Source organism: Theropithecus gelada, chromosome 3 (genome assembly GCF_003255815.1).
Source record: "Theropithecus gelada isolate Dixy chromosome 3, Tgel_1.0, whole genome shotgun sequence".
Taxonomy (NCBI): Eukaryota; Metazoa; Chordata; class Mammalia; order Primates; family Cercopithecidae; genus Theropithecus; species Theropithecus gelada.
In genome coordinates this window covers 78,894,332-78,922,046 of record NC_037670.1, presented here as the reverse complement: position 1 = coordinate 78,922,046, position 27,715 = coordinate 78,894,332, and the positions used below count along the sequence as shown (strand labels likewise).

The following is a 27,715-nucleotide window of genomic DNA, read 5'->3' as shown; positions in this document are numbered from 1 at the left end:
AGAGGCCGCCGCGCGGAGGCCCCAGCCAGAGATTAGCGGCGGGGCGGGGGTCCCTCCCTCTTTTCGGGTGAATGAATGATTAGTCAAACACCACCTCCCCTCCCGGTCCGCCCGAGATTGGAAGGGAGGAGTCTCGGAGCGATTGCTCTTTTTTATAAGGGCGAAAGGCGTTTGCCTCAGTACGTTTTTAAATCGACCTTGTGTGTCGTTTCAACTTCGGTCATCCTTAGTGTCAGGACGCGCAGACAGATAAGCACAGAACACAGATCTCTAAGGCCACTTGCCCCTCTGTCCGCTCAGCCCCCTGAGTTCGCTGTCGCGTCCCCGCCAGAAGGAAGCAAAGCAGGGCGTGAAAAGTTGCGGTGGCCCTATTGCCCCGGGTGTGTCGCTCCCATCCGGGAGCCAGCAGGGTGGTGGGGCGCTCCTGCGTCCCGTTTGCTGCTCCCTCTAAGGATTGGGGCACCCGGGCCTGAGCTCTAGTGTTGCGGCATCCCCCGGGTTCCCCCAGGAAAAGGAGGAGGCGCCGCGCTCGCCGTGCGGTGGAGACGCGCCTTCCCGGCTCTGGTCCGCGCCCCGCGGCCGTGGCTTCCCTGGAGGGGCTGGGGAACTGGACGCTGGGCCGAGAGGGTTCGCGCTGCCGCTATAGCGCAGTCCCTCCTGCGCCCGGGCGCCCCCAGCGGGTTCCAGGAGGCGCCCGGTGAGCCCCTGTCTCTCGCGGCGGAGCGAGCGCGCTCCGGGCGGGCCGAGAGCCGGCGGGGCTGGCAGGAGGTGGGGAGTGCGGGAGTGGAGGACGCTGCGGCAGCGACAGCGACAGCCCCCGGAGCAGTAGCTGCAGCCCGGGCGGCGGCTGAGCGGCAGTGCGCAGTCTGCAGCACCGCGGCTCCTCTCGGTGTATCTCCGGCTGCCGCAACACCCCCTCCTCCCAGCCCCCTCTCCGGCGCGGAGGGGCTGACTGCTAAGCCACTGCAAGCAACTCCCTCAAAAAAAAAAAAAAAAAGAAAGAAAAAAAGAAAAAAGAAGAAAAAAAAACCCGCATCGGAGGAGCCTGGCCGCAGGACCCCTTCTCCCCCGGCGCCCCCCACCCCTCGCCTCTACCCCCGCCCTCCCTCACACCCCCCCGCCCCCCAGCTCCCGGGCGCCCGCCTCCCTCCTTCGCGGACTGTCTCCCGACACGCCGGCTGAGAGCCCTTTTTGACTGCGAGCTGCGGCAGCTGAGCAGAGGCGGCGGCGCGGGACCTGCAGTCGCCCGGGATTCCCTCCAGGTGACGATGCTCTGGTTCTCCGGCGTCGGGGCTCTGGCTGAGCGTTACGGCCGGCGCTCGCCTGGGATTACCTGCTGCGTCTTGCTGCTGCTCAATTGCTCGGGGGTCCCCATGTCTCTGGCTTCCTCCTTCTTGACAGGTAGGGGAGGGGGCGGGAGGGACCGACCCTCCGGGACGCCGGTTTGGTACCTGGGAGAGGTGGCGCTGGCTTGCCCCGGGGATGGGAGGGTGGAGAGCGCGCACCTTGGCGCTTGCCCTGCGCTGGTCGATGAGGATGAAGCGAAACCCCGGGAGGGCTGGGAAGGCTGGGAGTAGGTGAAGAGGTTGCGGGCTGAGAGGCTGTTGCCTTCAATGTAGTAATAATAGACATTCTTCTATTTGAATTTGAGAAATTATTTTATTTTTAATATTTTCCTCAACTTTTATTTTAATCTTTATCTCTCTCTGTAGAACTCAGGAAAAAAATTTGTGCAGTTTTCTGCACATCTTCCTTTCTCATCTTTGGGGTTCCAATACATCCACTGTGCTAGGAGTGCTTTTTAAAGCACTGGCTCTCAAGACCTTGAATTTAAAGAAACTATCATTTAAAAAGGGCACTAATAGCCGGATATAATAATTATAAATGTTTTCAGGCAGGTGAAGACCTCAGCTGCTATTCTGAAGGACATACTTTACTGACACCTGGTGCAGAAAAGAAAATATCGAGTCAATTTCTAAGAGAAGGGAAAAGAGGATTGCGTTTCAAACAGTGATTTAAACCTAAGACAAGGCGAGAAAGATCCATAGAAAGGCCTGTTCCTTGACACAGTTCTGAGTTTTGGTCAATTTAAAATCTGCCCCAATTTGAGTTTTTTTTTCTTTTTTTCTTTTTTTTGCATATGGGGCTGTGTGCTTACTTGAAATGTCTTCATAAAGGAGGAGTGTTATTAAAAATCCAGTGAAATACTTGGAATTGTGCTTAAACCATCTGAGAACAGATAATTTCTCTTTACATCATAGTCTTTTTAAAACCTGTTTAAATAAAATTATTGAAAATAGAGTTTGGGGGGAGGAGTTTTGCTTTGGTGAATTTAATAATTTTAACTACATTAGGAATTCTGAAGTTTGGGTAGAGGTTTCAAAAAAGATTGGTGTAAAAATTTTAAATGTTGAAATCATGCTACTAAGCTGACTTTAAATGAAACTTTTTTCCCCCTGAATTTCAGGTTCTGTTGCAAAATGTGAAAATGAAGGCGAAATCCTCCAGATTCCATTTATCACCGACAACCCTTGCATAATGTGTGTCTGCTTGGTAAGTGTGGAGATAAGGTAATATGAACTCAGTTGCTCTCTCTGATAAGGTGAATCCATTAAATGTGATAATATAACCAGATCTTACAAATTGTCTTTAGTCATTACAAAATTGCACATAACTGTACCTACTTTGTGAGTTGAATCCAGTTAATTTCTGAGTTTTATGGACTTTGGCAATTTCCATTTCATCTAGCTGGAAATTCTTATCTTTGACATTATCCTTATAGAAGTAAATTTCAGATAGGCTTTGTATGACGTCTCAGTGAAAATTGCAGTTTGTAATGTCTATTTCCAGTAATGATTACTACAACCAAATCCTTGGTACAACAAAACTTTCTGCATTGATTCTGTCATCTAAGCTCAGCGGGAAAATGATGAGATAAGATTTAAGTATGAAGGTCCGGAATAAGGTATGCAACAAAGGGAAAGAGAGGTGACAGTCACAAAAAATGAACATGAGGAAAAGATGTAATTCTGGATTTCTTTCTTGGGTTTCTTTGCCTGTTATACCCTAAACTCTCAAATACTGTCTTTATTTCTTATTTGGAAGCGTGAGTCAGAAAGGACAATTCTGTCCTTAATAGAGAATGACACTTGGCTGTCAGCTGCTTAGTTAACACTATCAGTGGTTAGTAGACTCAAAAAATAATTTGTTTCCATTTATTTTAGTTTAGTAGTCAATGATAAGTCTAATAAGTAACCACTTGGGGGAGATTAAGCAATGTGAATAAGAATTTCTGAGATGAAATACAGACCTACAACATAAACATTTTTGCTTAAGAGTGTTTTACATGCCAATCACTTTTGGCAAAATTTGGTTAGAAACTACACATTATAAAACCCTGTTGGAGATACATTAAGGCAATCAAATGCGAAGCCCAAAAATGATAGAGGACTACTTGTTACTAGATCAGCGTGCTGTGTGGAACTGGAGAAGGAATTCATTTTGGTTTAGGCAAAAGCCAAGCCATCTGAGTTTATACTACCTAAACTTTTTCATGACAAGAGTTGAGGTTAACGTTTTGAAATGATAAATGGGTGACGGTAAGTGGCTGTATCAAATGATTATCAGGTTTGGAAGACTAAGGAAATCAGCAGAAACAAGTAAAAATGCACTGTGTTTGCTGACACAATAAATATTGCTGTCTAATAAAACAGAGCTGAGAGAGGGTGTATTATGATTGCGTATTTATGGGTTGCCGTGTTCATTGATGATCTTTTACTAAATAATTTGTTGAAAAGAAGCTTTGAGTTTAAATTTTGACTCAGTTGTAGATTTACAAATGCAGTGTGTATGTATGTGTGTTTAATCTTCCTTTTTTTACTTTTCTTATCTGTATAATGTGAGCGAATTATTTTATCTTAATCTATTAAGATTTCAGAGGAAATTACCCTGACCAAGTAATATTTAAATGTGCTGAGAGCTTCGCATATAAAATACTGTTTTTCTCTTCAGCGATATTACTACTTATAAAGTTTACGTATGTAGTTTGAGTTTTGTAAACTGTTCCCAAATAACATTATGAGAAATTCTCGCCACAGCATTCCCCCCTTTTCAGTACTCCTACCCCTGCTAAAAATAGTGCCTTTCTCTGAAAGTGGGGACTTAGTGATAAGAAGATAGATGTTAGAGTCCTGCAGTTTTGAAGGTAAAGAGTAAATCTGAAAAGATGCATCAGTTGGAATTCAAGTGGGAATGATATTTATTCCAGAAAAGTATCAATTAAATTCAGAAGGGCAGTAGCTTCATTTATGTCTTTAACGTTTAAGTAACAGTTGTAGGTATCTGCCTTGGGTGAGCGCTGTCAGAAATCCTTTCTAAATATGTAATATTAGGACTTTGGCTATCAGCTTCACCCGTTACAGAGCTCTTTCATTGGCTGAAAGGCTCAGTGATATGTTATCACGACCTTTGCAGGGATTTAGAATTATGGGGTCCAAGTTGTCGTAGTCATTGCTGCTTCCTAAACATTTGTAATGACTTGGTAAAATTACAAAAACATTTGTAATAGATGGATGACCACTTCTCTCTTTGTATAACACTCTTGTACATTTCCACGAACCTACTGCAGTTCATGGATTTCAAAGCACTCCAGACAGCCAGGAAGCTACTTGGCATTTTTGTACCTAGGCAGGAAGGTAGACCTATTTAGCAAATTGATAATGTTAGCAATGGTAAACATTTATGTTTACTATTTTTATTTTATTTTATTTTTACTTGTAGGGCCTCATCTAAGCCTGCATTATTTCATTTTATCTTCACAAAAATCCACTGAGGGCTTTTACCTTTATTTTACAGATGAGAAAACTGAGGTGTAGCGGGCTAAGTAACTTGTGAAAGTTGCATTTGAGTAAATAGTGGAGCTGAAACTATCTCAGTTTTGTCTGCCTCTGGAGCACATGCCTATAACCATAAGAAACAGCCTATTTGTTGAGTTAAAGACGTGGGAAAGTAAGGAGAAAATAGAAAGAACATCCAAATTATTTTACCTTTTGGCGTTCCTTGGGTTATTTTGTTTTTTCTTTTGAGTCTTTCAAGAGTTCGGTTAGTTGACATTTGTTAATCGCATTATATGAAAGGAAAATCTCGTTATGATTTCAGTTGACCTGCAGGGAGCGTTAGTGGTGAGCTGGTTTTATGTATGTACATTAAGAGGGTATGTAATAGTCTCAACTGTACTTTGGATAAAGAAAATAGTCATATTTAGTTTGTGTTGGTCCAGCCTTTTGGCAGAAAGGTACCTAAGGCTGAGTGTAAGCTCATATCTTATTTCATAACATGTACTAAAAAAAAAAAAAAAAAAAAAAGAAAGAAAAAGCTAACGTCAACGTATGCTTAAAAAAGATGTAAAATGTTACAGTTGGGAGGAAATAGGTGGCACAAAGTCCCGTATATAATTACAGAGTAAAAGCTTAAAAAATTCCACAAAAATCAACTTGGCCTGATTTAAACTTTTAAGCTGTGAAATGTTTCAGAGGTTGGAGTGAGCTCATTTCTGTGGAGTTTTTGAGGATAACAGTGGGCACAGTGGCCACCGTAAGCAGAGCTGAATAATTTTATTCTCATTTATCATCCTCTGTGTAGAGCCGAGCATCTTGCCAGAACCAGTCCCAGTCCAAGAATAACTGGTTTGTTAGCTGGTGATGGAATCTCGTTTTAAAGTGTGTGGCCCAAAAAGCTTCAGTTCATCTATTTAAGGGGGTAGGTGAGAAGTTGGATCATGGTCCTAAAATCTAGGGAACTGGGTAAGCAGTTTAGATTAAACTGCATGTGCTTTATTGTTTAGTCAGAAAGCAAAGCATAACTTTACAAAATGGTCTTTTATGGGGCCGAGGAAGGGAGGCCAACACTTATTACTGTTTTTGTATGATATTTTTCCCGCTTTCTTGCTAGAATTATTTTTCCCATAATGTCTAGGAAAACACGTTGGTGCCTGCCCTGGAGTACAGCTGAGAGGGGAGCCGGCCACACCCAGATAAATGAAGCTGAAGCCATTCTCTGATCTTTGGGACGTCCCCAGGTCCACCAAGCACACATGAGAAGTGGTGCTTGATCTTCTCAGCCTTTTCCACGTAACTGTAGAATAGGAGGACATGGCGGGAGCCAGTGAGTTGGGCCCAGTACTAGAAACCTGAGAAAACTTTGGAGGCTGGGACTCAGAAAACCCGAAGTCAGAGCTTAGTTTGGCATACATTTCGTTCAGCAAAAAACATTATTCTGAGGTTGAAATTTCCTCTTTTAAATCCAGAGGTGCAACGTAGAAACGGACCCTTTGCTCATAAAAAGCAACGTGAAATTCAATGTTACAAGAATCAGGGCCCCACCTGTCTTGGAGCCAACCAAATAGTGAAGACAGAGAGACCTTGTCTGCTGTCTTCTACTTTTTTAATCACAAAAATCTAATATCGCTCAACAAGGAGCTCCCAGCATGTTAGATTCTCTCGGGTGCCTTATCTCCATAAAATCCTCATGTTCTTCATTGTTCAGATTAGCTGGCTGGAGAATAGATATCTATTATCTAAACAAGTGTTAAGCACATGTTTGAGGATGAGGGAGATAACATTGCATGAGAATTCAATTCATGTGTGTGTGCATGTATGAAACAGAGAGAGAGAAGCCATAAAGTAGACCAGATGTGTTCAGAGAGGTACTGCACTCAGTATATGCACAAATACATAGATTGCCATACTTTTTCCAAGTTATTTCAGGTCATTTCTAGACTTTGGATGCTCAGTAAGGAAGCAATCAGATTTATTTATTTTTACTCTGTTTAGAAGGTGATGTGACCAATTACCTTTCAACAGAACAATTTTTGGGAAAGGTAACAGTTAATGTATAGGATTGTGTTGGCAAATTCACAAAGACTAGTTCTGAGAGTCATTCTTGTTCATGCTTTATTCAGGCTCAAAGAAGTAGAGCAAATCTCGTGAGATCACACAGTTACTAAGAGACAGAACTGGGATGTGAAGTCAGTTTCTTACTTGCTAAACTAGAGTTTCCTTCTGCTGGAAAAGTTGACTACTTAAAAACTTCTACAGATACCTTCAAGAGCTTCAGAGAGTCTTTTCAACCAGCACAGAGCTAATGTAGGCTCTCTATGGAGGCAGTTATAGTGGTTTCGATCTTGCAACACAAACCGTCTTTAATTTGGAGAGCCCTTCCAAGGAAGACATGGGTTTTGGCTGGCATCATAACATTTTGGCAAAGAACTTTGGCCCAGACATCAGAGAGTCTTGGGTTCAAATCAAACCGGCGGTGAAGTTGAGACAACTACCTCACCTTTCCAAACCTCAGTTTCTTCATCTGGAGAGTGGGATGGATGTCAACATCTAGTTCACAGAGTTGCTGTGTGAATTAAGTGAGATGTAGCACGTAAAGTTTGGCCTGGGGCTTGGCATTGAGTAAACCCTCTGGAATGATTTTTTATTGCTGTTATTGATGATGGCATTATTTTTAAAAATTCTTATTTCCTCACATGGAATAGGATGCAAAGTTTCAAAAGAAAATGATAGAAGGGACGATGGACGAGACGTAGGGATAATGATGGCAAACCCACCCATTGTTGTGCATGAACAAGGTTTGTCAGAAATATTTAGTGAGTTTTTCTGTCCCTCCAGGCTTGGACTGGGCTGATCTAGGCTGCTTCCTTATTGGTCCAGTGATCTTTGGGCCCTGGTGTAAGTTTTCCCCTCGCTTTCCATTAAACACACACACCCACACAAAAAAAAAGAAAAAAGAAAAAAAGAAAAGAAAAGCTTTCCGTGGAAGAGGGGCCTGCTTTCTTGCAGAGTATTTACATCTCTATGCCTGTGGGGTCACCTTCACTTGTACTTTTATTGGCAGAGGGATTGGGTTGGGACTCGGGAGCGCTGTAATTCTGGAAAAACTGCCTCGTGGCCTGGCATCATGGGGATTTTCCTGGCCCGCCTTGTGGAAGTCTCTCGACCCCTTTCCAGACCTGAGTGTGTCTTTGTTGCCTACTTACTCACTGCTCCCCTTCCCCATCCCATTTCAAACACTGTTTATTTTGTTTTGAGGCACTGGACTTGACTGTGGGTATCAACAGTAAATTGTGTTTTAAGTGTAGGAAATAATGTTGAGGAAAGAGAGCCCTTCCCCAGACTAGAATGCAAATAGGGGGAGGGCAGTAGAATAGGAGATAATGGGAAAAGTCAGGCAAGGCAAAATGATGGAAAAATAAAACCAGTTAATACGAATTTGTTGAGTAAATAAAGGATATCAGTTTTTCACACCCTCTTCTATGGCCCTTCTGTATAAATGATGATATATTGAGTCCTTTGTGCTATAAAAGAATATGAGTAACAAACACCACCTTTCATGGCACTGGGAGGTCAAGTGTGCTTGTTGAACTTAGTTAAGATCAGCAAATGAGCTGGGTGTATATTTTAAGACCTGTTGATTCCGAGTTCTAATTTTATAAAACACCACTCAAGGCACTAGGGATCGCAGGTTATAAATTCAATAATATTATTCTTTCTTCCTTCTTTCCACACTTCATCCCCTCTTCCATTTTATTTTATTATTTTTAGTCCTTTCTGTGTTTGAAGCATTGTGCTGGCTGGGGACCTTTGAGGAGACAAAGACCAACAGGACAGATTCTTGCCCACAGTCTAATGGGGGAGACGAACACATGCATAAATAAGAAACTTTATAGGAGTGACAGAAAAGCCCTGTAATAGACTCAAACCCATGTACTAAGGAGGCTGCCAATGAATTCTGACTAGGATATCTGTGACCATGATGTGGGGGGAGAGATGATCCAGGCAAAGCCTTGTTGGAGGAAAGACACAAAGAGAGTGTGCTTGGGACTGTGGAAATGGCAGAGTCTACTGTGCCCAAAGCTGTGATGGAGCTGGAGTTAGAAAGCTCCATGAGAACCAGCATGGGGAGCACCTTGAATGTAATAATAAGGATATCAGTGTGAAGGGTCTGGAGTCTGAACAACAGACTGCAGGGATATTGTGTGGTCAGGTGAGCACAAGCAGCCTGGGCAGTGGGAATGGAAAGAAGGTGTTGGGATAAACCAGTGTTGCTTAGTCTTTTGAATCTTTGACTACATTCCAGTTCTAGAGTATTTACGTGAATACCAAAGGTATTGAAAAAAAAATATGTCGATAAAAAACTCCAAACCATGCCCAGCAAGACACAGTTGGTAAAATTCAGCAGCAATTACAGTGGAGTGATTGGTAGCACAGCCACTTTGCTCGTCACTTGGTGCCTCTAGAGTAGTGTGCTGCTACTTGAATAGAGTAGTTCTCTTCCCAGAACTCACTCTCGAAATTCTATTTGGGGCACCAGCTCTCTCCTCTTACAGTGACACCCTGCCTTACACTGTTGCATGGTTCATTTGGTAAATTATTCAGTCTGGTAGGTGTGTTTATGATAGTATGTATGCTCACTTTTAGCACAATTTTTTGTTGTTATTCTTTTTTTGAGACAGAGTCTCACTCAGTCGCCTAGGCTGGAGTGCAGTGGCGTGATCTCGGCTCACTGCAAGCTCCTCCTCCTGAGTTCACGCCATTCTCCTGCCTCAGCCTCCCAGTAGCTGGGACTACAGGCGCCCCCCACCCACCCGGCTAATTTTTTTGTATTTTTCGTAGAGACGGGATTTCACCGAGTTAGCCAGGATGGTCTCGATCTCCTGACCCTGTGATCCACCTGCCTCGATCTCCCAAAGTGCTGGGATTACAGGCGTGAGCCACCGCGCCCGGCCTTTAGCACAATTTTTATACATTAATCAGGATTGGGTGGCTCACCTTTAAAAAGTGCACCAACGTGCCATGACATTGAGAACCACTAGTCTTGCAGAGGTGTTTTGGAGCCCACATTTATAGTACTTGGCAAGAAAATAGATGGCAGAGGTGAAAGATGGGAAAAATTGAAGGGAATTTTGAGAAATCTAACCAATGTCATAGACACTGTAGGAAGAGAAGGGGTCCTGTGGGTGGGTGAGTAGTAATCAGTTTAGATGTAATGTGTTGGGCTTGATAGACCTTCAAGGTAGAAAAGCCATGTAGGCTCTTAAAAGATCGTGAGTTCAGTATAGAGAAATCAGGACTAGAAGTTAACAATTTGTTACCTGTCTGCATAGAAATAAACTTCAAAACTTTGGGAATAAATTATTTGCCTTGAGGAGGGGTCTAAATTGAGATTTAAAAAAATGGGCCTACAATATTAACTACAAGAAGGGTTTTGTCTAACAGAAGGATAGAAAAGGAGAAAGCTATGAAAGAGATGGAAAACTTATAGTTATAGAGGCAAGAGGAGAACCAGGAAGGCACAGGCCAAGGCAGAAGACGTTTGAAGAAGACAAAGACTATTGGCATTAAACATTGCAAAGAACTGGAAGATTCTAGGAGAATATCAAAGAAGGAACGTTCTCATCTTCTTGGACTCTTTGAAACAATGAACAATGGTCCCTTCCCCCCAGACCCTGCATATTTGCACATGGGATTGAATTGATCATAGATGAGATTCAGTGCAACCCCAGTTGGCAGGAATCCAAAACTAAGATTGCTGTAGGGATTTTGAAAATTTAATGCAAAAATCACAAATTTGCCAAACTTTGACTTTAAAAGATCTTAACAAAAGTGAATAAATACCACATGAAATTTTAAAAGGTACCCAAACAAAACTAATTTCACGGATAACAGTAATACACTTTTTGCAAACGTCATTGGAATGTTTCTATAGTTAAATGTAAAATGGTCCAGGCCACATTGAGGGATTTTTTTATTAGGAATAAAAGCAACAATATAAAAGAGTCTGACTAATATAAAAACTTACTATTATAAACTTTTAAGTTTGCTCTATTAAACTGTTAATGATGCTTTAAAAATATTATGATATAATTTAATGTCTTAAATTCTAGGTCTTCAGGTAAGATATTTTCTTTTCTCATGAAATGTTTAAAGCCCATTTTGTCAGTGAAGTACCGCTGTGGTGTGGGGGCCGTTGTGTCTCAATGTATGGGTTTGAGTCTCACCTGGGTTGCCTGGCAGCTGTGCACCACTGAGCAGACACCTTACCTTCTCTGAGCCTTCATTGTGAAGTCTGGGACAAGTCCCAGTGGTATGTACCCTTCAGCAGACTTAAGTGGTTGGCTGTGGGCATTAACTGGGGTGACTGGAATGGGTTAAAGGCCAAGATGCGTGTGAAAGCTGTTTGTAAACAGTGTAAATGAAACTGTTATTAAGGGCCAGAACTTGAATAGAAGAAAGTGAAGTGTATACCATAAACCACTTTTCAGCACCTAATTCAGTGAATATACTCTTTGGGAATGGTAGCTTAGTGGTTCTCATTTCTACCCTTTAATAGTTGTATGGCTTTATGTAAATTGCCTAACATTTCTATATCTCAACCTCTCTATCTTCATCATGAGGCTCTTGTCAGAATTGTAAGTTACAACACGAAAAATTCTTAAAACATGGTCTGGGCCGTGGTCATCACTTTAGAAATGATAGCTGCTTCCAGCATTGAAGTGTCATGGAATGACTGCCTTTGCCATACTTTAAATTAAATGGACTGTATTTATGGCAATTTATTGTCAACACTTATGAAATGTGTTTATTCTGAATTTTTCTCAGGGTACACAATGGAAGGTCAGAAGAGGCTACTGCTGCTTTTCTGTTAAAGACGGAAAACCCTGTTAGTGTTTGGGGCTTAGGAAGATGGGTCGCTTCTCTATTTTTTCTTTTCAAAGCTTCACCTGCTTAACTCGTGCCAATTTACAAACAACGAATCACAGTGTTGTTTTCTCAGTGAGGCCCAGTTGTCCTCTGCAGTCCTTGCCATTAAATCAGGAAGTGGCAGGTAGGAGGCAAAAATGTTAAAGTAGCGACCAGCGGGCCTGCTGAGCCTGAAGCTTCTCAGTCCTCTCCGTTTTAAAGAGTGTGATGTGACCAGCTTCCTGCTTTCCAGCCAACGACAGGCACTAGTGCATACCTGTGGGATCGGGCCTCCTTCTAGAAAGGGCAAGCCCAGATGAACTGGTGTGACTGGATTTGGACATGTGGGCCCTGCACATTCATACAGCCTTCTGTGCTTGGGACTAGAAGTCCTGCCAACTCCTCTAAGAGCCTGCTGCTTCTTCTCGGTAATAGCATGTTCTGCCTTGTAGTGTAGTGAGTTGGGCGAATTCACTTCTTAAGGGATGGTGTGTTAAAGTGTAAGAACCTCGTCACGGTAGTCTCCGTCAGCTCCATAGCTTCAGCAAGAGGTCCACAACCTTGGGGACTTGAGTGGGAGTTCGACTGGAGTTTCCTGTTTATAGTTGGGGTTGTTAACACTTGGGATAGCTGCCCCCAGAATGGAACTCCAAGTTCCAAAACATGATTCTCCTAGAAAGTTTATCACAGAAGGTCAACCTCCTCTATAAAAGACATCCTAAATAATCATTACATAAACACTGTCTTTTTTTTTTGAAGGGAATGTAATCGTATTTGAAAATATAAGATCATATTGATATTTACATCTGCTTTTATTTGTGATAAAAGGAACATTCCCTTTTATAGAAATAGATCGTTGTCAAAAGCAGAAATGTCCCTGACAAGGCAGGAGGTATAGACAAGGGAGGTTCTGGGACGATCTGGCTTCCACTTTCAAAAAGTCACAATGAAAAATGTCTCCCGATCCCTGGGGCTGGCGTTCTCCAGTCATTTCCAGCCCCTTTCAGTGAGGCTAACTCTGAAATCTTGACACAAGCCTTCATGTTTATATTAGGTTTTGGATGTTAGCTCCCTTGGCTTCTGGGAGCTGACTCTGTTGAAAATTATGTTTTTCTTTTAAGGACAAAGGCCTTATTGTATGTACATGTCGTGTAGTGTAATGAGCTTTCTTTCTTTCTTTTTTTTTAATGTTAGGTAATGGGTGGTACTAACCTACGTCTGCCAAATGAGCAGTTCAAAGATGTGTAAACTGACGGGCAATTTTAAGGTTTCACGCAGGTAACTCAGCAAGAGAAAATGAGAGGGCGGGATGGGTGGCATCTTCACTGACCACAGCATGTCCCCCAAATGCCCTGCTTCAAGGGAATAGACGTAACAGGACTCTGAGCGAGGATCTGCAGATAAGTGATGGTACCCAGAGTCACTTCAAAGAGAAGGATGGAATACAAATAATGAAGATAATGATCATCCCGTTTTAACTTACAAAAACACGCCTTTCCAAAACAACTCTTGTATTCTTAGTCACATATATAGCATTTGACCAGACAGTTTTTCATGGTTGCTAATGCTGTCGGCATAGGCCAAGCACTTTAGTTTTAGACGCTGTGTGATCAGCTGGCCACTCTGGTGGCACTGCTGGCCTCTTTGACTGTGGGTGACCTCAGGAAGGTTATTTCTAGTAGGGACAGCTTGTCCCATGGAAAGGAGGTATGAAAACTCGAAGCTGCTCTTCCATTTCTTTGGGCCTCTGTAAGAGACATTTTTAGCATCTTTTATTTTATTTATTTATTTATTTATTTATTTATTTATTTATTTATTTATTTTTGTAGAGACAGGGTCTCACTATCACCAGGGCTGGTCTCAAACTCCCAGCCTCAAGCGATCCTCCTGCCTTGGCCTCCCAAAGTGCTGGGATTACATGAGTGAGCCACCACACCTAGCCAGCATCTTGATCTTAATTGCTTCCCCCTTTCTCCTTTTAAAAACCTATTTTCTGAGGTTCCTCTTTGAGGCATGTCTATGGACTGCAGCAGTAACGTTAATGAATGACATTTTCATTCTTCGCCATGTTGATTGCTCCAGGTCTTATTAAAAGATGCTGGGGGATTCAGTTTCCATTATTTTCTAATCGAACAGAGCCATTTGTGCCAAGATACTAAAATTGCTCCCACTTTTCTCAGAGGGCAGAGGCTGCTCTGCATCAGTGGCCTGTGGGGTTTGCAGCTTCTGCCTCCAGTAAAGCCTGCCTCATTCTGTTCCTTTACCGCCCAGAAATTCATGAATTCCAGAGACACCCGCAGCCTGCTGGGTCTCTCCAGCTTTGTGGATTTATGGTGTAAAAGCAGTAGCATCAAGACATTCACATAGCCGTGTTTTTTTTGGTCTCGGGAGAACACTATTTTCCTGAATGAGAGAACATGAAAGATGAAGCAGATATTCTCCCACTTGGGAGCCACTATGCCAAAACAGTTAAGGTCTTGCCATGGGCTTGTGTTTATGCCCCTTGAGGGGAATGGGGCCCATTAGGCTTGAGTTGTGGTAATTTCCTGTTTTCAAGCACATGTGAAACAATGATTCTGATGCCCAGTGGGACCTACCAGAGGTCAGCTAGCTGCAGCTCCATTAGCACATAGATGAGGACCAGGATGAAATTCCTTGTCTCTTAGAGGTGACTCAGATCAGAAGTTGTGGAAGAGCTGGCTGTCAGGGAAGGGGGCAGGAATCTACCCTTTTTGTGCATCTCATTAGTCTGGGGTGGCTTCTGTTGGAGGAACCAGCCCTTTTCTCTCCCTGCTGGGATGTGCTGGAAATGCATGTACCAGATGGCGTTGCTTCCTTTTCATCCATGGGTGCATGTGTGTGTAGGGGAATTGTTAAAAACTGTGAATTTTTTTCTGTTTCATGTAAACCATATACTGACCAAGGGCAAAAAAAAATTTTCTTAAATTACTTTGCATGCTAAAGGGTCATGTTATAGAAATCTGGAGTCCCCAGATTTTGGAGTTACGAAATTTTTGGTAGTTGTCTGATGTTGACCTATAGGAGCAGCAGTTTTATGTGGTTCAACCTAATGTATGCTTTGAGGATGTTTAGACTTTTGCAAGAGAGATATTTATCCTCCAGGTTATTGCAAGGGATACATTATCCTCCAGGTTATTGCAACGTACCTGAATGAGGGGATATTTAAATTCAGTGAATTTGCACTGGGTTCATAAACTAAAGCCAAAATGTGGCGGCATAGTAAAACGCTCTCAATCTGTGAACCTCCAACTCTGAATTAATGGGCTCTTCTGTATATCCTCAAGACCCCTCTGAGGGTGGTGAGGCAGTGGGGGAGGGAGGGGAGAAGCAGCACCCAGCTTAGGTCGGGAGCACATGGTAGGGGCTCTGCAGGAAATGTGGGAATGGCATTGCAGGACTGGAGTAGGCAAATGATTGATTGATGGTCATTAAACTCAGCACACATTTATTGAGCATTTATGTTAATAATATCCTGAGGCACTGCAAGACAGGAGCAAGGCTTCTTACATGAACAGAAGGGGATTAAATTATGGTTGAGATAGTTTTGAAGTTAGATGTCTTTTATTGCTTTAAAGTTCTTTGAAAATTGATTAACTTATGCAAGCCAGAGATATTAACTCTTGTTTGAAATATTCGATTAGTCAGAGCAACCTGTTAGTCCTTGAATGTGCTAGATTTTATAGGGTTATGTATCTGTGTACACACAGACACACACATATATATATACATATATACATATACATATATATGTGTGTGTATACATATATATGTGTGTGTGTATACACATATACATATATATGTGTGTGTGTGTGTATTTATATAACATTTGGATAATGGTTTTAGTTTGGAAACTACCCTCTGTCATTAGAATCTTAGATGAAAGTGTGAATTAATGTGTGATGAAACTGATACTTGTATATATGTGCTGGGAGCCCATAGAATGAAGCCTGAACACTAGTGACAAGGGGCATGCAATTCTGTTGCCCGATGTGTTCCCTTCCCTGGGCCTCTGCCCCTTCTTCCCTCACACACTTCAGTTTGGCTACTTGTCTTCTCTCACACAGTTGTAGGTCGTTAACAAGTCAGTGGTTAGAATTTTGCCTTCAGTTTCTTCTGTTCTCCTAACAGGGGCCCAGCAGTGGTGGCTCTCAGATTTTAATGTGTGTAAGAACCACCAGGGAATTTGCTAAAAAATGCATATTTCCTGTGTCCTGGTCCAGAGATCCTGATGGAGTAGGTCTGGCTGGCTCCTGTGCAGACCAAGGAAGCTCCATTTTTTTGTTTGAGATGGAGTCTTGCTCTATGACCCAGGCTGGAATGCAGTGGTGTGGTCTCAGCTCGCTGCAACCTCCACCTCCCGCGTTCAAGTGATACTCCTGCCTCAGCCTCCTGAGAAGCTGGGATTACAGATGCGTGCCACCATGCCCGGCTAATTTTTGTATTTTTAGTAGAGACGGGGTTTCACCATATTGGTCAGGCTGGTCTCGAACTCCAGACCTTGTGATCTGTCCGCCTCGGCCTCCTGAAGTGCTGGGATTACAGGCGTGAGCCACTGCGCCTGGCCAGAAAGCTCCATTTTTAATAAACCCTTCCCGTGACTTTTATGCAGGGGCCAATTTTTGAAGCACTCTTTCCACCTGACATGTAATGGAAAGAGAAGGGTATATGAATATAAACATAAACATATGTTTATATTTAAATCTTGGTTAGGTACAGTTGAAATTCTGTTATTGGTATAAAACTTGATAATAGATCCACTATCGTTTACATAATGTTGCTTTCGTGGAACTTTTACACAATTTTCTTGCACATTAGCTATCTTTATTGAAGTGTTCTTTTCCTACTCATGTCATCTTTATCAAACCTCCTTTAGTCACCCAATCAGAATGAACTCACTTGTTCCTTAAAGACTTTATATTGGTCACTTTTTATTATAACCCTTACTCCTCTCTCCTCTAAATTTTTATTAACTAGTTACATGACTTTCTCTTCTACTGGACTTGAAGCTTCTTCAGGGTAGGAATAGCATCTAATTCTTCTCATGATCAAAACATCTAGAACAGCGCCTTGCAGACTTTAAGTCTTAATAGATATTTTGCGAACAAACACTATTCATAAGCTGGGGACAGTCCAAAGTTCATTTTCCTCAAAGACACCCTGTGAGGTAGGGCCGGCATTCTTAAGAAACCAGTTTCATAGTTGAGCTCATTAAGGCTCAGAAAAGGAAAAGCAAGGCGAAAGTCCCACCACAATCAGCGAGAGTTGGAACTGCAATTCAAGTACCAGATTCCTGTCCCATCCGGGGCAGACTCCACAGAGCTCTCTTTCAGAGAATGTCACCTAACCACAAGGGTTGAGAGAATACCCCCTGGGGTCAGTGAGAGAGACCCAGCAAATAGCTTCCCTGGGGATTATGTTTTAACAGTCCTTGCAGTCCAGTTAGGTAAGGTCCTGCCTGGCGCCTTTGGGTGGGAGAGGCTGACCCGCTGGGCTGCTGCCAGTCTCTTCATGGGATAGATTCCCACAGGGATACACTCTGTTTCCTGTGGTCTTTCTGGGATGGGTAGCAGCTGCAGGACGAAGCTGACATGACGTTATGTTTGTTGCTTCTTCAGCATGAGCCAACTAGATGGAGCAATCTGACACAAAACCCAGGGTTTTATGACTGACCTAGTGGGATCCAGCCGCATCTGGAGGAACCAGCCGCAAACAAAGCAGAGTTGAGGGCCAGGTGAAGCGGGATCCAGCTCCCCACTTCACCCCAAAGTGACTCCTCAAAACCTCTGCAAGAAGCTGTTTCCTTCAGCTGGCAACTTAGAGCCAGCAGGTTTCTTCCTTGCGCAGAATAAAGCCATTCTGGGAAATCTTAGTTTTCTTCTCTCCCTTTTGCTGACCTGTTTGTGCCCACACCTTTCTTTCCCTGCTGAGGGAGAGTGCAAAGTCAAGTTGACCAGGCTCTGATTCCCATCACCTTCACGGAATTCTGGTCATGTTGCTGGACAATTTCCCATACTTTAAATGGGAATCCTTTAAACCTTTTTTTTTTTTTTTTAAATTAACCTGGCATTCCATTGTTCCAGGGATTCATCTCCATCCTTATTATTTTTTACCATGTTATTTTCTTTCTTTGTCATTAGCGCAGAAATTCCATGATGTCACCATTCCCCAAGTTTCGTGTCTAGTTTTTCTCAGTCTCAGCTTTTAATTCTTGAGTTCAGCCCGATACTGAAATGTACAAAAGGCATTACAGTGGGCTGGCTGTTCCTCCTCCACGCAGCATGGCTCAGACATTTGTAGGGACGAGCTTGTCCAACTCACCTTATTTTGTTGTTGTTCTGTTTTGTTTTGTGTTAGACTTTTAGAATCCCGAGGTCGTGGTTTTTAGTTTTGGTCTCTAGTGATAAGCAAAAAAGAGGGATGAGGAAGGGGCTTTACTGGCCCAACCAGAAACAGAAACTAAGAACCCACGACTGTATTCTCTCCCTTGGACACCTCTCAGTGTGCCACGTGGAACTGCTCTCTAGGCAAAACTGGATGATCTGGTGGACAGCTGGTGGAGACCCATCTGTGATCTTGATCAAAGGCTCAAGAGAAGGATTGCTGGGGTGAGCTAACGGGCCAGCTTGGAGCAGTGTCAAGTGTTCAGGTGGGGGTTAGTAAATATTTTTTTTTTACTAATGATGATGTGCTGATATAATTTAGCCTGGTGAAGATGATGCCCAGGGGAGACTTTAACAGCCTTCTAATATGTGGGAAGGAAATCTTATGTTGAAAGTACAGAGAGGAGTACTAATCCCAAAATTGCAACACATTGCTAGCTTGTTTCTCCACTGACCTCTGTCTCATACTCGCTTCCAGAGTGAGTCCCAGGATGGTTGTGGGGTCTTGGCTTCTCTACTTCTTGGCCAGTGCCTGCCTGTATGTGTAGACTCTTCCCTAGATCCTGGATCCTAGTTACCCTGCTGTAGATGAGTATCATGGTCCTAGCATTGAGCCATATTTTTTGGCATGAGACATTAAAAGAGGCCTCTGACTGTGGACTCTGTTCACTTCCAGGTTATGGCTTCAGGACTCCGTATAACAGAGAAGAAAAACTTAAGTTGAGATATTTTCCCTCTCCCTTTCTTTCTATTACTCCCAAGTGTTTAATGTCCCCACCCCCTCCCCCCACCTGCCACACACACCCATCTGCAATACTCACCCAGCCTTTGGTCACTAAGCTCTAGTGGGTTTGTGCCCTCTTGGGTGGGAACATTGGTCCTAGACCTTTTCCCTGGAATTCTTAGCTCTTCTAGCCAACCAGAATTTTCCTAAACTTAAATCAAATCAGTTTTCCTCTGAGACACAGGTTGGCAGGTGTGATAATTAGTAGTAGTGGGAGTAAGGAGTGGGCAGCAGTGGTCTAGGAAGCCTCTCTTATGAGCCTCAAATAGTGGGTAGCAACCCTCCCATCCTGGGGTATCTTGGTTGCTAAAACACCTGGCAGAGTGGCAGGTGCTGATAGAAGGTGACCTCTGGTGGTCACTGAATTAATGTAATGATCACAGCCAGGGTAACTTACAGTTGTCTATGCACACATTTGTGTGTCTTTGTGGGTAAGGACTCATACATATGGCGCTCTCTCAGCGTTTGTGTGATGGACTTATAAGAATTCTGTTTTATTGGCTTATTTTTCTTTTTGGTGGATCTTCCTTATCTTTTCAAACTTTAAATATTGGAGGGTCCCAGGATTCAGCCAAGATGTTTTCTCTGTTTATATTCATACCCTAAGCAATTTTATACCGATCCATGGCCCAAAACCACCGGTATGCTGATAGTTTCCACATTTATGTTCCCACACCCCACCTCCAGTCCAGCTGCATCTGTCCACATGTCTACCTGGTGTCTCCACGTGGATGTTGAGTAGGCATCTCAAACTGAAAATGGCCTGAATGAGATCTCCTTTGTCACCACTCCTTAAACTTAGTCTGCTCCAGCCAGTGACATCAGCTGCATGGATCCATTTTTTAGGCCATCCATCAACCATGGGGTCCTGGATTCCTCTTTCTCTTGCATCCCAGGTTCCATTCATTAGCAGCTCTTGTCAGTATAGTCTTGAAAATATGTTGGATTATTTCTAACTACCTGTTACTGCTCTTGACTTCGGACAATATGTTATCAAGCAGTGACCATTTGAAAGTATACAGATTATTTGACTTACTTGAGCAAAATCTTCCCGTGGCTTCTCATCTCACCCGGAATCCAGTTTGAAGAATAACCACGGCCTACGCAGACCTGCACGGTGCGGCTCCAGACGCTATCTTGGCCTCAGCTCACAAAGCACCCTCCCCTCTCACTGTGCTCCAGCTGCGCACTGGGCTCCTCCTCACTCCCACAGGATACCCAACGCCCTCTCCACTGGGGTTTTGTTCTTTCCTGTGCCTGGAGCACACATATCCAATATATTTACGTATTCTCTACCGAGGTATAGGAGTAAATGTCTTCTTATTAGAGGGTCTTTTCCTTTTTTTTTGTTTTTTTTTTGAGACGGAGTCTTGCTCTGTCACCCAGGCTGGAGTGCAATGGCACAATCTTGACTCACTGCAACCTCTGCCTCCCGGGCTCAAGTGATTCTCCTGCCTCAGCCTCCCGAGTAGCTGGGATTACAGACACGCGCCACCAGCTAATTTTTGTATTTTCAGTAGAGATGGGGTTTCACCATGTTGCCCAGGCTGGTCTTGAACTTCTAACCACCTCTGATCCACCTGCCTCTGTCTCCCAAAGTGCTGGGATTACAGGGGTGAGCCACTGCACCCAGCCTAAAGGGTCTTTTTCTGATCACTGTCCCCAACAGCCTCACACCTTGTCATTCTGTTCCCTTGTCCCGCTTCATTTTCTCAGAGCCCTCCCCAGTGCCCATGAGATCCTGCTGCTGGAACGTCAGTTCTGTGAGGACACGGCCCTCCCATGTCCATTTGTACCCAACATACCTGGGACAATGCTGGGCTCATTCAGAGCGTATTTGTTGGGCGAATTCATCTGTGCCACTGAGTTTAATTTTTTGATTTGGCAATTGGAAGATCTAACTATTTCTCTTCCCCAAAATAAATGATGAACTTTTCTTTCTACTCCAAACTTTGCTTCTTCTGTCATGATGACTTGCCCTTTTCGTAGCTTACATTATTGTGGGTATCATGTTTGATGGTGCGAAAACTAAACAAATCCACTGAAAGATGAAAAGTTGTCTCCAATGAGCACTAATGCTATCATAACAAACTGTGCAATGAGCAATATCATTCTAGAATAAAATTCTTTCCTATAGAAAACCGTTTTTGAAAAATAGATATTACCACTCATGGTGGACTTGGCAGCGTGGTAATTATTGGTTTTAGAATGTAAGTTAAATTCCAGTATGTTATGTTTTATATTTTACCTAAAACATAGATGAAAGACTAGCAAAGTGTGTTAAATATTACAGTTTCATAGAGCAAGAAAATCATGGCACAAGATAAGCACCCCTTATTTTCCTGTGATATATGTGAAACAAACTGTTCTACTCAAAAATACCAAGTGAGGTTGCTACACTTCACTTGGAGTGCACTGGAATGTCATCATAGAAGAAGATTCATTTGTGAATTGTCAGTTCCAAAATGCTGACAGATGTAGGTCAAATTCTGTCTCAGTGAGATAATTGTATAACATAACTTTGTAAAGGCTCATTTCAGTGGGCCACGTAGTGTCTAAAGAACCAAGAGACTTTGGATGATTTTTAGGAGTTTGTGGCAGTGGAATTTGGTCAAAACTGACTGTTCCCGCCTCACTTCTGAGCTTCTCTGAGCTGGTAACCGGCACTACTTGCCCCTCATGTTGCAACATGGGAGGTGCCTGTGCTGTGTTTATGCTTTAGTCTCTCTCCCTCTTGGATTGTAAGCTCTTCTAGGGCAGAAGATGTGTCTGATTCATATTTTCTGTTCCCATCAAAACCTGGCATAGTGCCTGGCCTGCCGCAGGGGCTCAAAAATATTAGTTAAACAGATTTGTGGATTTTTGGTCAGATAGATCTGAAATCTGCAGTGATTAACCTGCAGAAAAATCCAAGTTTATAGCCCCAATGCCACATGTTTCTAATAGCCGTTTGTTTTTCTGCAGATACTTTTGCCTTATTTTAGATATGTGAAAGCTTCTGGAAGCTGTTTTGTGATGGAACGCTTGTTAAAATTAATGATTAAGGATTCTAATTATGGTTGATATTTTCCTTTTAAAAATGGGCACATGCTGTGAATCCCTTCAGCAACGTTTATGTTGATAATGTTTTGTGTGTAATTGACCACTCTCGTTTCTTTATAATACCTTAATCTCAGAAAGGGATTATTTGCAAATCTGGCTTTCTTTGATGGTTTAATGAGTTTGCAAATGGACACTAGTGGATTAAAATTACATTCTAAACCAAGGAAATAAATCTGTGGCTTCTCCAGTTTTCTTCTGACATCTGCATGTGACCCTTGGGAAAGCTTTGGTGAAGAGAACACAGTGCTAATGGCCTTCGTGAATGAGTCAGACAAACCTTAGCTCACAGAATTGCCTTCATATGGGGGATGCTGTCCGAGGCTGACATATTCAGTTCTGTGAACTTCTAGCCAGCTAGAGAGCTCCTATTCTCTTGCTTCCCTACCTGACGTTACTTGGGCTAACTGGACAACCTCTGTAGTTGGCACCAATGTAAATACAACCTGGGAGCAGAGATCTTTCCAGCAACTGAGGTGTCACCCTGTTCTTACTGTTACCCGGAGGGAGGACTACAGGATCCAGCTCTAAAGCTGATTGGCTTTTCGTCCCTGGGGTACCTTTGAAAGGCTCTGTGATTGCCGGTGGTCGGGGTCAATTGTGCAGATGTCTTTAAGAGTGTCTCACTGGTGACCAGAAAGTTACTTTGTCAAAATGACAGATGGGCTGTGAGCGGCTCCTCCGCCCTGCCTATTCCCATGGATGTCAGCTCCATTTACTTGTCAACATCAGGTATTTTTGTAACTCCTAACAGCGCGCGGGCTTTCACGGGGCAATCCATGAAAAATCTGTTTCATTGGCTCTGTGGCTTGTTGTTGACCCACAGGAATGAGGGACACCTGAGGACCTGGTGGGTTCACTGTAGGTACGTGATCCAGGAAGGAGACATGTGCTGACTTGTGACAAGAGTGACAACCTTCCAGGGCTGGCCTCACAAAGAAGTGGTTTTGCCACCACCAATTGCCAAGGGAATCTAAGACATTTGGTTTCTGTGTTTTGTACGTGCTCACTCTTCTACCCTTGACGGAGTCATTTCTGTGCACATTTAATTTTTGTTTGTTTGTTTTTTTGAGACACAGTCTCACTCTGTCTTCCAGGCTGGAGTGTAGTAGCGCCATCTCGGCTCACTGCAAGCTCCGCCTCCCAGATTCACGCCATTCTCCTGCTTCAGCCTCCCGAGTAGCTGGGACTACAGGCACCCGCCACCACGCCCGGCTAATTTTTTGTACTTTTGGTAAAGACGGGGTTTCACCGTGTTAGCCAGGATGGTTTCGAACTCCTGACCTTGTGATCCGCCTTCCTCGGCCTCCCAAAGTGCTGGGATTACAGGCATGAGCTACCACGCCCGGCCTTCTGTGCATATTTAAAAGGCCCATTGAGTCATCTGTCTTTTGATACCAGACAGCCCAACTTCCTATATTGCAGTAAGTCAAGAAAGGGGCTGTCAAAATAATATCTCCAGCTATCACCTTCTTTAATGTCAGGTCTCACGCTTTCCTATGGAGTTACCTAATTTTATTACCACTTTTAAACTCTTTACTCCCACTCCCCACTCTCTCCAAAACCCCCACCAACCTGGCCAGAAGATTCTGCACTGTCCCTCTGGGACTGGAAAGCCCCATTAATGCCTTCTGAGCCCCGGATCCTACAGGTACTTGGAGTTGGACCCCGAAAATGTGGTTTGTCATCTTCTACCTACTTCAAAAGAACTCACCAGAAAGGTATAAAAGTATTCATAGAATTTCATCGCCCCGGCCGGGCGCAGTGGCTCACGCCTGTAATCCCAGCATTTTGGGAGGCTGAGGCGGGCGGATCACGAGGTCAGGAGATCGAGACAATCCTGGCTAACACGGTGGAACCCCGTCTCTACTAAAAATACAAAAAAAAAATTAGCCGGGTGTGGTGGTGCGCGCCTGTAGTCCCAGCTACTTGGAGGCTGAGGCAGGAGAATGGCGTGAACCCGGGAGGCGGAGCTTGCAGTGAGCCGAGATTGCGCCACCGCACTCCAGCCTGGGTGACAGAGCGAGACTCCGTCTCAAAAAAAAAAAAAAAAAAAAGAATTTCATCGCCCCTTTCTTTTCTGTTTTCCTTTTGGGCAGAGGAAGAAGCAGATTTATTATTCGTCATGTGCTGAAGGGCGCCCAGCAGTGTAAAATAACCAGAGGTGTTGAAGAGGCAGCCGGGCCTCCTGCGTGTAAAGCCGCACTGCTTTGCAGGGTTTCCTTCTCCCTCACCCCTGGCCTGCAAATTCTTCCCAGGAGTCTTTTGGAAGTGTTCTCTGCAGCACCCACCCCATCCCACATCCCAGCTGTTGGAGTCCCTTCTATTAGGAAGAGAGAAGGGTTGACTGAAGCATTTGGGCCAAACAAAGGCAGGACGCCACCATGATCCCTCTCGGTTCACACACCTGGCAGAGTGAGATGCCACCTCCCTGTTGGTTTTTTGGTTTGCTCTTGGGAACTGAGCACGGTGGCAGAGCTGCGTCTGTGGCAGGGCCCATGGGGCTCGATCCCTGGCTCTGTGTGTTCCCTCCATTCCTGTTACACGAATGTGCTGTTGCCAGCAGACCCTTTGCTTATACGACGTGCAGTCTAATAAAAAGCAGGCAGTGCTACTCTCTTTTGGGCTACTATTTTTATTTGGTGGTTGTTTTTTTGTGTTCTGCCATCCCTAATGTTTTGGTTCTATTTCAAAATATGATTAAACAGAATGAGGAGCCGTTTGACACTGCCCTGTTTTAAATCAGACTTCTACTTGAGCAGCCGGGACACTCTAATGGACTGTGTTTCTTTGTTCTGTGAGTTTCTTGAAAAAGCCAAAAAAAAAAAAAAAAAAAAGAGCCAGACCTAAACCCTTAAACAGAATAGGACCCAAAACAATCCCTCCAACAAACTAAAACCCATTAAAAAAATGGAAATGTTAGGTAACATAAATATCAAAAGGGCCTCCTTATTAATCCCCCATTGCCTCTGCTGGCACGTGTCATATTTTCAAGGTATGGGATCAGGAGAACACTGTCATTTAGTGATGTATTAGGGCCATATATCATCAGAACATCGTCTTTGTAGGGGATATGGGTACTAAAAGACACGATTCTGGCCAGACAGAACCGCAGGGGGTCTTACTTCTTTCCTCCACCCCCCTGCCTTTTTCTTTAATCTCCCTCTGTTTTGTGTTGCAGAGAAGTGAATTTCTTCATGGGATATGACTTGTTGCAAAATAATCGGGGGGCCCCAGTGGGCTTCATAAAGTCTTTTTAAATGGCCGGGCTTCAAGGGCAGCTTTGTTCGGGGTTTGCACTGTGAGTTGGGCTGGAGGAGGCGGTGTTTGCCAGGGCCTGGGTCTCTGGGGTAAAGACTCGTTGAGCCTAGACGGGAGGGAAAAAGAATAACACTCCCAGATGGAGCGCAATGAATTGCGTGATGTTCTTGCAAGACAGTTTAACATTAAGTCTCCAAAATTACGGCCGTGAGATGCTGCAAGTCTCCCAGGAGAGTACACCCTTCTGCTCAAATCAAAGAAGAAATGAGAGGACTGGGCAGGTTCGGGTCCAGGTGATGGTCAGCCTTGCAAAGGACCAGGCACTCAGAGACTGGGACTTGTTTTGAGTTTTTAAGTCAGAGACTTAATCTGTCTTTCCTAAAAGGCACTATTTTTACTTGTGTGTGTTCCAAATGCAACCGTAAAGCACCAAGGTTTATAAAGGTCTGAGAATGGGGTGCTTAACAAAGGCAAACATTTAAATTCTTAGCTGCAAGGGGAAGGTGGCTCACTTAGCCTCTAAATGAAGCTGTATAGCATAGTGATGAAATCATAGGATTTGATATCGGAGTCCTGGGTTTGAATCTCTGCCCTGGCCAGCTATGTAAACCTGGGTGAGCCATTTAACCTCTCCGTGCTTCAGTTTACTTACCTGTAAGATGGGGTGGGAGGTAAATCAGTACCTTCTTCAGGCTTGTTTGCAAGGGTTAAATGACAAAATACACAAAACATATTCAGCATGGAGGGGCATATAATAGATTTTCTATAAATGTCAGGTGTTATTCTTCTTAATAGTTCAGCAACCTGCCTGGAAAACAGTATGTTACTTCATTGTTTGGTTAGAGATGGATCAGCTTTGTTTGTGGCCCTGACTATGGAAGGGATTTGCAAAAGCAGTGGAGGTTGGGGTTGCAGAAAGGTCTGGAAATGCCGCTTTATGTTAAAGGCATGAGGTATATTGTGCAAAGGCTACAGTTGACACCTCCCATCTCTTGGACTAAACTCAGTTGGGAAAGAAGTCTTGGGGGAAACCACTTATTTCATCTGGGGAGTTTGGGTCCTTTTCCCTTTCAGCTTCATGTTCTTCATCTTAGAAATGGATTTCTTCATGTTGTCTTTCTATTTTTTTCCCAAGTTCTGTTGAGTTGAGAGACATGACCCAGAGCCTTGGACTTGTACACTTACGGTTTGTGGCTGACCAAACTGCCTTTTATTTTTTTCTTCCAGATATTTCTATGTAAGAGTTATAAGGAAGTCAATTTTACTATCAGTAATGAAGAATGAACAAGCAAAAGCTTAATTAAAGTAATAAATTATCAATCAATTTTAATACTGCCATTGGCAACCACTGGGCTATCTCAGGGCCCCCCTACCCATGCTCCATTATTATTTTCCGAGAGATTGAGAACAGATTTTGTCCAAAGGGGACAGGCTGGAGCAGGTACAAGCTTGCATTCTCTCCTCTGTGAGTTCATGCTCACTTGCTCAGGATTTCCCCTGACCGAATGTTCTAGAGAGGTCATCACTTCATTTGACCATTTCCAATGATCAGAACTGCTGATAAGCAGTGAAATCTCACTGGGTGCAGTGGCTCACAGCTATAATCCCAGCACTTTGGGAGGCTGAGGTAGAGGATTACTTGAACCCAGGAGTTTGAGACTGGACTGGGAAACATAGTGAGGCCTTGTCTCTACAAATAAATAAAAATAAAAATAAATTAGCCAGGAGTGGTGTTGCATTCCTGTAGTCCCAGCTACTTCTGGAGGCTGAGATGGGAGATCGTTTGACTTTAGGAGGTTGAGGCTGCAGTGAGCCATGATTGTGCCACTGCATTCCAACCTGGGTGATGGAGCAAGACCCTGTCTCAAAGAAAAGCAATGAAATCTGGCCCCTTTGGGTCTTTGGTTGCTGCCAACGCACTTCTTTTTTCAGCTTTTGTTTCCATCTCTTCATTCTAGAACCTTGAAGGCTTTAAGTCTGGTCTGCTTGCCCAAGTCCTGGGTAATCCCTTCCTTCCATGGCACCTTTCATAGGTTACCTCGTACCAGGTGGCCTGTCCAGAAAATCTGCAGACTAGCTTAACTTACATACTAGTCTATTTCTAAAATCTCAACAGCTTATTGGAGCTAACCTAATTTGGATATGACACTCCTGTACATTTTAGGGCTGTGTGCCTTACAAACTAACCTTCCCAGCTGGTCCCATAAGCCAGGCTGGGAATTGGGTTCTGTTCCTGGGTTCACTGCTAGCTGCCTCTTTGAGGGATCTGAGACAGCCTCATTGTGTGCCATTTCTCCATCTGCAAATCTTAATAAACCTGTGAGGATTAATGAAATAATGTCTACAGAGATCTTTAGAAGAAAGTGCTATGTAAACCTGAAGTATTATTCTTCTGTTTATGAGAAGTGGTGTAATATTGCCTGGGA

The 27,715-nt window shown here is 43.6% G+C and overlaps 1 protein-coding gene across 2 annotated transcripts in view; it reads left to right on the top strand.

Annotated features, from left to right (window-relative positions):
• Positions 1–539: 539 nt before the first annotated feature.
• Positions 540–27,715, top strand: part of BMPER (BMP binding endothelial regulator) — a 247,971-nt gene continuing 220,795 nt past the window's right edge. Inside the window, exons 1-3 of one of the 2 annotated variants that reach the window (XM_025381030.1) lie at positions 540–768; positions 1,129–1,401; positions 2,468–2,553. In XM_025381030.1, the coding sequence (XP_025236815.1) occupies positions 1,269–1,401; positions 2,468–2,553 (219 nt within the window). In that variant the 5' untranslated portion in view covers positions 540–768; positions 1,129–1,268. Of the gene's footprint in view, positions 769–1,106; positions 1,402–2,467; positions 2,554–27,715 lie in introns of those variants that run through there. The other variant, XM_025381031.1, reaches the window with a different exon arrangement.